Source organism: Rattus norvegicus, chromosome 9 (assembly GCF_021556685.1).
Source record: "Rattus norvegicus strain SHRSP/BbbUtx chromosome 9, alternate assembly SHRSP_T2T, whole genome shotgun sequence".
Taxonomy (NCBI): Eukaryota; Metazoa; Chordata; class Mammalia; order Rodentia; family Muridae; genus Rattus; species Rattus norvegicus.
Window position 1 is genome coordinate 35,213,685 of NC_141542.1, and position 12,070 is coordinate 35,225,754.

General features: G+C 41.3%; 1 protein-coding gene across 1 annotated transcript; it reads left to right on the plus strand.

The window, feature by feature from the left end:
• Positions 1 to 4,155: 4,155 nt before the first annotated feature.
• C9h6orf141 (similar to human chromosome 6 open reading frame 141) lies at positions 4,156 to 8,351 on the plus strand. Its single transcript, NM_001109502.1, is given in 2 exon segments — positions 4,156 to 4,942; positions 7,820 to 8,351. A coding segment is annotated over 1 exon segment (540 nt). The 5' UTR covers positions 4,156 to 4,178; the 3' UTR covers positions 4,719 to 4,942; positions 7,820 to 8,351.
• The last annotated feature ends 3,719 nt before the right edge of the window (positions 8,352 to 12,070 follow it).

Genomic DNA, 12,070 nt, shown 5'->3' on the forward strand with positions numbered 1-12,070 from the left:
TTGTAAGTTTTGTTTACTCCCTGAATATCATGAATCTTTCTATTCTTTGTCTAATACACATAGATACATCATTTCTTCTCATATAAAGATGCAAGAACTCTCTGAGGGGTATATTGGTCTCATTTCTTAGCAAATGGTTTCCTCCAATTTTCATTCTCCATTTTAATTCTTCACCTGGTCCTGAGGCAAGAAAACTACTTGAAAGCAATGGGTCTGTGGTTTACATTATAATTCCTTCAGATACAGACTCTCCAGCTAGAATTCTCCCAATTTTGCTGAAAAGAGGGAATAGATAGTATTCTTCTTGCGTCTTCAAAGGAGCAAAATCAGCCTGGAATTTTTGGCAATTCATGCTTGTATTTAATGCATTCTCAATACTCTATTCCCCACACTTCTCTGAAATCTCTCCTATTCCTCTCCTTCCCATCCCCACCAACCTTCCTCAGGCTTATGACTTCTATTTTTGTTTTTGGATATTTTTTTGAAATTATAATAAAAACATATCATTTCTCCTTTCCCTCTCCTCCCTTCAAGTCCTCCCAAATACTCTTAGTTGCTTGCTTACAAATTCATGGCATGTTTTTTGAGTAATTGTTGGGAACAAGCAAAAGAAACTTATTCTAAGTACTACAAATTTGCTTTCAAACACCATCCATTTAATCATAGGGAGAAATTAAATTCAAGGTCTCAGGCCCTAGGGTATCTAGGGACTTCCCAATAGCTGAACAGTTTATATTATAAGGAAACACTTATCTGAGCCCAGATATCTCAGGGACAACTCATAAGGAAACTGTTTTCTGACTTCAGACATCTCAAGGACAACTTCTCCATTTCGCTGTTGGTATCAAATTAAATTCATGTTCCTAAGCCTAGGAACCAATTCCTATCCTGATTGATGGAAAGTCCCTTGCTCAACCCCTTATATCAAAATATGATTGGGCAATGGTATAGCCTACCACACACTACCTCACTTTATGGTCTCATTCTTTAAATATGCTATACAATGTCTCTTCAGGGTTGTAGTTCAGCTCTGGGCTCTGTTCTGTACTCCTGATTGATCAATAGCAGTTTGATTACAATAAATTTTTGCTATCTGCATTGACCTGGTGTTTGAGTTATGTTGGATTTATGTTGGATTTAAGTGGATCACATGACAGTTGATGCATATATATATATATATATATATATATATATATATATATGATCCTAAATATAACCTACTCAGTCTGTACAATGTTTCTTGAATAAATGTTTCTGGAGCTAACCATTTGTGATCCATTTAGTTTAATCAGGGTCACCTATGTGACCATTAGATGATTTTATTCATTGAAGCCTGGCAGGGTGACCATTGTTAATACAACTGAAGACAATGATTTCCCTTCTCCAGAATCATTCAGTAGCAAATAGCTTAACAGTGAGGATTAGGTTCTTGAGAACCCCCTCTCCATCCACACCTAACTGTTAAAAGACCCATTTTAATACTAACATGGTACAAACATCTGCAGCTGTTGTGAATTTGTGATATGTTTCTTACAATGTTCATGAACCACCCACATCAGAATTACTGAGAGCCTTGCTACAACTCAGAGTTCCAAGCCTAACTCCAAACCAGTGGGAACTAAATAGGTAAGCACAGGGTAGGATGTTGATCCATAGATAATTCTCAACCATCCAGAGCTGAGTTAATGTCTATGCCTCCTGCTTGATGTCCGGTGAAGAACATGACAGAGATAAGCAGTTTGGCTTGTTCCTCTACACGTTCTATCACTCAGCTACTGACATTTATCACATACTAAGTACTTCCTGGTCAAGTATGTGACCAAGACAGAGCCTTACAGTCTTATAAAGAGATAAATTAGAGGTTGGTCAGGAACAAACACATAACATAATAGCAACCAGGGTCTCCTGTTTATCGATATCTAACCAGGGTCAACATGCCTCAAAATTCTCAAAGATACCAAAGAAATAGCACCGACGCCTTATTTCGTTGTGAAGGATAACTGAGTTTAAATCCGTTCTCGTCTAAGGCAGTCAAGATTGTTAGATGTGGGTTAGCAGTGGCCAGACAGACCACAATAAGGCCAGACTCCACGCTCATACCAGGATGTCTTTTTCACCATGCTGTTCAGTCTTTCATATAAGAGCAGAAATTCTCACAATTGTGGCCATTTTGCTAAACTGAACAGGAAAACAGTATTTTCCAGTAAAACAAACAGCTACTACCAAGGATGAACTAGAACATATATATATATATATATATATATATATATATATATATATATATATGAACCTTTTCTCTTCTTGGCTAGTGTTCTCTATGAACCTCAGGCATAGACTATTGTGGCATAGGCATAGGTGTACCCATAAGCTTAGTGGTATATGCCACACGGGAACATATGTATGAGTTTATTATCCATGAGGTTAAAAGAGGAGTTCGTCATTGATAAGTGACTATTAGCCCAAATGCTTGAATTACCCTAGATGCCTAGAACAAATGAAACTCAAGACGGATGATCAAAATGTGAATGCTTCACTCCTTCTTTAAAAGGGGAATAAAAATACCCTTGGCAGGGAATAGAGAGGCAAAGATTAAAACAGAGACAGAAGGAACACCCATTCAGAGCCTGCCCCACATGTGGCCCATACATATACAGCCACCCAATTGGACGAGATCGATGAAGCAAAGAAGTGCAGGCTGACAGGAGCCGGATGTAGATCGCTCCTGAGAGCCACAGCCAGAATACAGCAAATACAGAGGCGAATGCCAGCAGCAAACCACTGAACTGAGAATAGGACCCCCGTTGAAGGAATCAGAGAAAGAACTGGAAAAGCTTGAAGGGGCTCGAGACCCCTTATGAACAACAATGCCAAGCAACCAGAGCTTCCAGGGACTAAGCCACTACCTAAAGACTATACATGGACTGACCCTGGACTCTGACCTCATAGGTAGCAATGAATATCCTAGTAAGATCACCAGTGGAAGGGGAAGCCCTGGGTCCTGCTAAGACTGAACCCCCAGTGAACTAGATTGTTGGGGGGAGGGCGGCAATGGGGGGAGGATGGGGAGGGGAACACCCATAAAGAAGAGGAGGTGGAGGGATTAGGGGGATGTTTGCCCGGAAACCGGGAAAGGGAATAACACTCTAAACGTATATAAGAAATACTCAAGTTAATAAAATAAAATGAAAAAAAAAAAAAAAAAAGAGGAGTTCGTGGGCCAATGGGAGGGGAACCTAAAAAAGCACAAGAACTCTGAAGCGCCTTTAATGATTTGTTTTCCTTTGTTCTAGACGTTTGTTTCAAGTCAAAGCCTCTTTTCCAGACAAATGATGATGACAACTAAAGCACAGACGGAGTTGACCATTGTCCCCACGGATCCTGGCTTTCCAAAGCAATAGTACAAACTCACAGCCCTGTTCCCTAAGACTTGAACTGCTCCAACCTCACCGTGGGAGTTCATTTCATGGACCTAGAGGTATCATAGAGTAGGGGACGGTGAAAGTGGACGGGAGATCCTTTCTGTTCCAGCACATGCTGCGGCAGTAGGGCGGCAGAGGGGTTTAACGACAGTCAAGCTTCCCAGTGAGTTCCAGGCCAACCAGGACTACAGCACGAGACGAGACCTTTTCTCAACTGTGTAAGTATTCTTTTCAGAAGAATTTAGTTAAATCAGATGATTAAAAACCACAATAAGCCGGGCAGTAGTGGCACAAGTCTTTAATCCCAGCACTCGGAGGCAGAGGCGGGCAGATCACTGTGAGTTTCAGGCTAGCAGGGGCTAGGGAGTGCAGGACACTCACAGCTATATAGTGAAACACTGTCTCAAAAAAATAAAATTAAAACATTAAAACTAAAAACCAAGCTTACTTGTTTCTTCATGCTTGAATATCCGCAGAAACAAAATAAAAAAAATGATGCTTTAAAAAAATGGCGGTGAGGGCAAATGGAGCCAAATTCACCTTAGAAGAAATGCGGCTATGTCCAAGGGAAGAGAGAGGATCTAAGACTGTGTTTGAAAAGGGTGGAGACCAATGAGGATAGGAGGCGGGAATTCACCATGTGGCCCCAGGCGGCTCCTCTAGTCTATGACTCGCTCAAGCCACACCCAGTGGTGCACCAACCGCGGTTTTCTGAGTTTAGCTGGAGTTTTCCTCCCAGAACTGGAGAAACATGGGCGTATGAATGATCTCCTCTCCCGGATGGAGCCCGGCCGGCCCGGGGGTAGCTTTGCGTGCTCTCCGGGTGGGGAGGGGCATGGGCCACCCTTGGATTCCGGCGCCCGGAATCCCGCGCTGGCGGGGATCGATAGGTCCCTATCAGCAGCAAGTGGGAACTTGATATCGCAGACCGGAGAGAATGTGGATCGCCAGTCCTGGGTCAGAGAGAAAGTGCTCTTTCTTCTGCACCCACAGAGGTGTTTGAGAACACAAGCGGACCCTGCTTGTGGAGGGCTGGTGGATAGCGAGGACCTTCCCCGGTCGTTTGGAGACCACCGCTATTCCGAACCGAATCCGAAGCCTTCCCGCAGGCGCATTGCCACGGCCCCCCAAGGCCAGCCCCGGGACCCCGAAGCCGCACCCAGGTCGGTGTTGGTGCGGGTCGTGGATTACCAGGTGACGCAGGAGGTGCTGTGGACCGCATGGACCAAGGGGGGTATGACCACAAGGACCGAGGAGCGCTCTGTGACCGCAGTCACCTTTCGGACCCAGAGGGAGTGACACAGCTCATGGGGCACCGAAGCCCCAGCCAAACCCAGATCGCTCCAAAGACCTAATGCTCGAAGGAAATTAAACACACAGATCTCTGGAGTCTGAGAAATGTTCCAGGACATTGGATGCGGGAAAATGCTTGAAGAACAAATTTTAAGCAGCCTGAGATGTCCTCTGTGGCTTACGTGTCTCACGGTGGTTAAAGAGAAGAAAAGGTGTCTTTTACACTGGTGGTAAGTGGGAGTTTGAAAACGCAAAACCTTAGTTAGCTTGCATTTTGCAAGCTATTTGTAATGTCAGTCTGCATCCCTCTTCCGATTTGAGTAGCCAAAAGCATAAGAAAAGTTTGAGGTCTGCTCTCTGGGATATGTAGTGTGTGGAGTGGATGCAGAGAGGGTCTTTGCTTTGAAAGCCTTAAAAAACTTTTTTTTTTTTAATGGAAAAATAAAATGACCAGGAAGTGAAGCAAAATGTTTCTAGGTACTCTGTACTAGTGTGAGGGAAAGAAAGACTGGAGGGTGGGGGGACCTTGGGATGTTGATCTGTGATTTGCGACTGAAATGCAATTTAATTTATTGCGGAGGGCATCTTGCTTTACTATTTAATAAGGAAGATAGACATGTTGTATGCAATATGTCATACATGGTTGAATGCCCCACTCTTACATCCATAACCTTTTAACCTTTTAACGAATAAGATTTATAGTTAAGGACTGGAAAGATGGCTCGGTGGTTTTATGCGTGCTCTGGTTGCTTTTCTAGAAGATCGGGTTCAGTTCCCAACACCCACATGGTAGCTCCAAGCTGTCTACAACTCCTGGGATCTGACGCACTACACAGACATGCATGCAAACAAAACATCAGTGCACATAAAAGTAAATAAATCCCTTAACATTGTAGGTTAATATGGTAGTTAATATTGGATTGACGGTAAATCTACTGTTTTAATTTTTAAATTGATTTATCTTTAATTAGCTGTAGGTATATATGGATAGGAACCTGAGTGCAGGTAGGTACATGGAGGCCAGCGGCATAGGATAATTTAGAGCTGGAACTAAAGGAAATTGAAAATTGGGGAGTTGAGTGTTGGAAACCAAAGTTGGCCCTCTGCAAGAATAATCTGAGATTTTGATCACTGAGTCCTCTCTCCCATCCTTTTCTGGGTGTTTAAAATGATCTAAGTCTACTGCTTTAAAAAAAATCCTTTGCCATTAGACACCAACATTTAAACTTTATTATCTATGTGGAAATTTTGCCTGTATGAACATCTGTGTGCCACTAGTTAGCCTGGCACTCTCAGAAGTCAGCACTGGATCCCCTGAAATCAGAGTTAGAGATGGTTATAAGCCACTATGTGGGTTCTGGTATTGAACTTGGAGCAGCAAGTGTGTGAAACCGCTGAGTCATCTCTCCTGCTTCAGGGCATTAAGTATTTTAGTGTTGGGATGCAGTTTGGAATTCTAAGGAGCAAACAAAGCTCTTAGAGATAGATGAAGGGCTTGAGTTGTCCCTGTGGGAAGGGTGTTTGGTAGTAGACAGTAACAAAGGAATGGGGCTCTGCTCAGGGGCTGAGGGGTGAAGATTAAACACTGCTCTTAACTTACCCTGGTCCTTCCAGCTTTCTTCAGTTTGAGCTTGAATGGCCTTCAAGCCATCATCTGCTCCACCTCCTATATTTTGCCAGGTCAGATAGCATCTTTCTTTTACAGGTGAGCTAACTTTGGCCTAGAGGTCACATAGCTTGAGTAGATCACAATCAAGTGATTGTGTGTGCTTACTAAGTGGACAAGGAATGTGGTCATCTCCCTCCTAACAATTTGTGGGTGACTTTTGCTGGGTCTTATTTCTAGGGGTCCAAATATGTCCAGGCAGGAGACTGAGTTCTAGGCCAGTCTCAAAAGAGAAAACTATGGGCATCATGGTTTTCTGACTGAGATTTAGGAAGTCAGCAGGTTTAGGAAAGTTATCTTTCTCCCTGCATCCTTCAAGGCCTGTTGCCTGAAGATTCACCACTAGCAGTGCTCAGGCCTGGGGGAGCTTCCCTTGAAGAATGAACTTAGCCTTGAGCTCATCTATTCATCTGTTGATTAGTTGATCAAAGAGTTGTTGCCACCCCCTGCACCCTCCCCCCATACATTCTTCTTTGGCAGAAATTCTGCGTGGCTTCTTTGTACAGTTAATTGTGAGTGTTAAGTGTCCTATCTATGCTTTTTGGATTGGTCCCAGGTGGGTGAACTGATTTGAAACAAGAGAAACAAACCTCTTTTGCAGTCACCAAAACCAGTAGCATCCTTCATCTTTCAAAGGCAGGCTCTGGAGTTAAGTGACTCTTACTAACCCCTCTGCTAACTGAAAACTTTGGGCAAGGTGCCTAATCTCTATGATTTACTTGTTAAGTGGGGATAATAAATGTTGTATTTTTTTGGGTAGGATTTAGTTAAAATACTTAGAATACTGCCTGGCATGGACTACACAATCAGCATTAACTCTTTGATTACTAATGTGGTTGTTTTGATTTGACCCACTTTTCTCCTGACCAGGATTCAGTTTTTTATTTAATAGCATAGCATAGAAATCATAAAATCTAAGCAATTAACACAACAACCAGTTTAAAACTGAATTACTGGTTTTTGAACTAAGGCTTCTCCTATACCCTTCTCTCCTATACTCTTCTATACTTTTAACTTTTGCCATCATTAGTATGTCAGCAAGTACATTTTCCAAGTTCCATAGAAATGACTTCTACACCATGTGGGGTCATCAGCTAAGGCTAAAGGACTATGGTCATTATGCTAAATGAATGGGCAGATTAAAAAGCCTTCCCCATTTCCTTGGTGGGTCAACGCTTTGGATAATTGTTCTTTGAGACAGGGTCTTGCTATGTAGTCTTGGTTGGCCATGAATCTTTATATAGATCAGACTGCCCTCAGATCTGCCTGCCTCCCAAGTGCTGGGATAAAAGGCATGCACTGTTAGGCCTTGGATTGAAAAAAAAACTGTTTAAGCTACTTTAACTTCCCTGTTAGCTGTCTGTAACATGGTTACAGGTTTAAAATAGATGTCACATTGGGAGTGAAGAAAGAGCGTGAACTGTCTTGATTTGCTTTACAGGTGAAGAACATTTTCCTTTCCTGTTTTGGAAGAGCATCTGAACTTGTCCTCAGTACCAAGGAATCTCTCCAACAGCTGGGTCTTGACTCTAGGACTTAACCTCCACTTAAAACAACTTCATCTAAAAGGTGTCTGTTAGATAAATTATATTAAAGACTCCAAGAGGCCCATCTGGGCACATTATGACTGGGACAAATGTCCAAGTCACATAACTACCAAGGATCAGGCAAGTGTCTACCTCCTTTTTATTAGTATGTGGTTTTTTTTTTTTTATTATTGTTTGAGGCAATCGCTCACTATATAGCCCAGGCTGACTTAGACTTGCCATTTAACCTGTGATAAACTGACCTTGAGATCTTTCTATGTCAACCTCCCACATATTGAGATGACAATATGTGCCAGAATGACTGGCCGACACCTCTCTTTAATCCCTTTAGTCACACCTGTTATTACCTGTGATGCTGGATACATTGGACCTGCTGATATATTGAGGGGCTATACCAGCTGTTTCTATTAAAACTCACTGTGATTCTTTTTTAAGTTTTTTTTTTAATTTTAAATTTATTTTGTGCATGAGTGTTTGCCTGTATGGGTGTATGTACACAGTGTGTGTGCCGGCTGCTCACAAAGAACAAAACAAGGTATAAGAGACCCTTGTGAGCTTCTATGTGGGTGCTGGAAACTGAACGTGGGTGCTCAGTAAGTATAGCCAGTGTTCTTAACCACTGGGCTGTTTGTACAGCCCTAATGTAAGGGTCCAACAATTGCTAAACACCCCAGATAGTATGCAAAAACAAAGAGCGTTTATTCTGCAGAAACATCCAACATGGGGGGATCAACCATCCTCCAAAATGGCTACTCTAGACAAAGGCGCACAGGGCTTCTCATAGGGAACCAGTGGAACTCTCTTGAAGGATTAGGTAATCTAAAATTTAAGTAGTGGGTGCTAGGGGGGTCACAGGTGGTCAGTGGTCTGCATTCCTTTGTCATGAACATTTAACCATGTGCTGAAATAGGGCTGCCCAGGGCAGATGGCCCATTCTGAGATAAGGTATTTCCCTATTTTTGTGGTTATCCCCAGGCTGTTCTTCAGAGGGGGTTTTATGATCTTGTTCTGGATTTTATGGTCTGTCCCTGGAGCTGGTATCTTATGGGCTAGTTTCTGGGACTTAAGTCTGTTCCAGGAGTGGTAGATAAAACCTTTTTACAAAATGAGGCCTGGTCCTTAAATGGAGACAAACGGGGTTTATGTTTCACTTTCACTGAAAGTGACTGGTAAAAGAATAGAGTAATCTTTATTTGCAAAATAAAATGTTGTGGCTGCTGTGGCAGCATAAGCCTTTAATTTAGAGACCTAGAGGAAGGAGGATGTCTGCGATTTTAAGACCAGCAGGGATACATAGTGAAACAAAAGGAGGAAAAGGAAAAAAGAAAGAAGAAAGAAAGGGAGGGGACGAGAAAGGAAGGAAGAAAGGAAGGGAATGAGAAAATATTCTCATCATCTAGAGAAAAATTAATGAAATATTATGAAATTAATAAAGATAGATTAAAAGACAACAAAAATTCTCTCATGATCCCCAAACTTTTGATATTTAGTATTTCTTCAATATTGTTTTATTTTGATTTATTTTTATGTTTGTCGATGTCATCACAAAACACACAGTTTTCACCTCAAAGGGAATAAAAGATTATTCATTCTAAAACTAAACATGGATGACTAGGAACCCATATGCCAATGTGGTTTTGTGACATTTATAGTATTAGAAAAACAGAATGGTTCATAAATCCACAGTTTTTAATAGACTCGAAGAAACATCAGGTAGGCAGGTTACAGCAAAAGTAGGAACTTTCTGCTATAGGTCTCAGATGCAGTCTGATCTCATTATTAGACTTTGGGTGGAAGCCAAGAATCTGTCTACTTCAAGGACGTTAGATCACATGTACAGGCTAGCTTCCATATCTCAAGATACTCTGGGTTTTGACCTGCAACATTCAAACTCTATAACCATTAAAGTTGCAATCAGTTAATTAGTTAACTAATTAATCAGCCTTGTAGAACATTTAACATTTAAGTGTGGCTTTTATGTACTCATTTCAGTTAATGCTTACTTACTGATCTATTTTATTGTAAGCATAAATTAAAAAAAAGTAATCCTAATGTCACTCTTGTGTATTTTCCGAGGAATACTTTTATGAGTGCTGGTTAGTTAGCTGGCTACTCTGAGAAGAAATAACACTTACTTCATTGGGTTGCTTTTGATCATTGAGTCTTATTTTACTAGCAGGGAGGAACCAGCATGCTAGGCTAACACACAGGTCTGTGTCACTGGCTATCTAGTAGCAAGGGGTCTTCTAAGAAAGAAGAACAGAGTCTCCACTGCGTTCACTATCTGCTGAGTCAGGGCATGCACTTTTGCAAAGTTCCATAAGTGATTCCTTTTAAAATTTCATAAGCATCAACCCATCCCTCATGTTTACTTAATATACCTGTCACTCACTACAATTAAAAATATTTATTAAAAATTCTCATTAATCGTTAACAATTCCAGGGCAGTAACAGTTTATAAGAGCATGGACATAGAGTTTATAAAGGGGTATACAGTACAGATGATAGGGATTTGTAAAATGGAAGAAAATAATCATGTCTTTTTAAACAGTTGTATCATCCTATAATTAACTATTGATTGATTATTGGATCTCTTAATGAGAATGATTATTTCATTATCAAAGAATGTGAAATGGTTTAATGTCAAAAGCCCCTCAAGGGAGTAAAAGCATGAAGTCATGAGAGACAGCACAGCTTCAAACCTCTGAGTCCCAGCAAGGCAGTCACTCAGGATGAATTATGAGGGAGTGGGGCAAAGGTAGGGCTTAGATGTCAATCGATTCAGGAAAGGAAACAGGGCCGAGACTCTGAAGCACCCTGAAATCTCTAGAGCCACAGCCAGTACTTTGCTCTTTAATTACAAAGAATGACTCTTTATGAACCTATTTCTCTAAATAACCTCACAAAGGAAGATAAGAAAAAACAGTCTAGATTAGTTGGGGCGGCAGAAGGAAGTATGTTAAGGTTTCTGGCACTGTTCCAGCCAATAGTTTCCTGCAAAATTAGAGACGGTTATGCTCAGCACCAAGGAAGTGAGTTTAAAACTGCCTTCTCAGTTTAAAAGATAGTAACAGAGGGCTGGAGAGAGGATTGGTCAACAGTTAAGAGTGCTCACCGCTGGACCTGAGTTGGATTCCCAGTATCCATGTGGGCATCTCACAGCCACATGTAACTGCAGCTCCAGAGGCTTGAGTGCTTTTCTCTGCCTTCTCAGGAACTAATAACACACATGAGACATCTACTCATATATGTGCACATAAATAAAAATTAAAATCTTAAAAAGAATATAGAGGCTGTAGTATGTTAAGGGAATTGACTAACATCCCTCAGGCTGGCTGGAAGCAAGTACACTCAGGCAGAGGAAGAATTTTGAATATTCTCTTAGCTTGACTAAGGGCCCAGGAGTTATTTCTTTGAAATGGAGTCATTGAAGAAGAGAGGGCCCCAAATTCCCTTTTTCTGTGCAAAAGAATAGAAGTTTAACTTGCCTCACTGTCAGTTGACAAACACAGATGGCCTAATCATATTGACTAACTTGTCTCCAAAGTCCTTCAGTACATTGTCATCTGTTTAGAAACTCTCCTGACATCAGTCTCAGAGGAACTGGGTATATTCTTCTTTCCCTAGCATATAAAAATCTCCAATAAAGTCTTCCTTTGTTTAAATCTGTTTGGACTTTTTTTTTTAATAGTGAAGAGGAAACAGAGAAAGGGGAGGCCTGAGGTGTGCTTCAGTGAAAATCAAATCCTTAGCATCAAGAATTTCCGTGTGTGTGTGTGTGTGTGTGTGTGTGTGTGTGTGTGTGTGTGTGTGTGCGCATGCGCACACTGTCTAGAATGACATCTTCTCATAGGTTAGGCTATGTGACAAAGTGGATGACATATCAGAAAGTTGGCAGTCATTGAGCAATCCAGCCATTAGGGACAAATGACAGATGACTGTGTGGCCTTCTGTCAGCATTTTGGTAATTCTCTGAGATTAAGTTTAATGAAAGCTACTTAGTGCCTGCCACGTAGTAAACACCCAAATTAGCTATTATTATCAGAGTAGCAATCAGTCATGGTGGTGAGTGTACTTGATTCATTCTAATCAACTCTCTTTCTTTCTTTCTTTCTTTCTTTCTTTCTTTCTTTCTTTCTCATTCT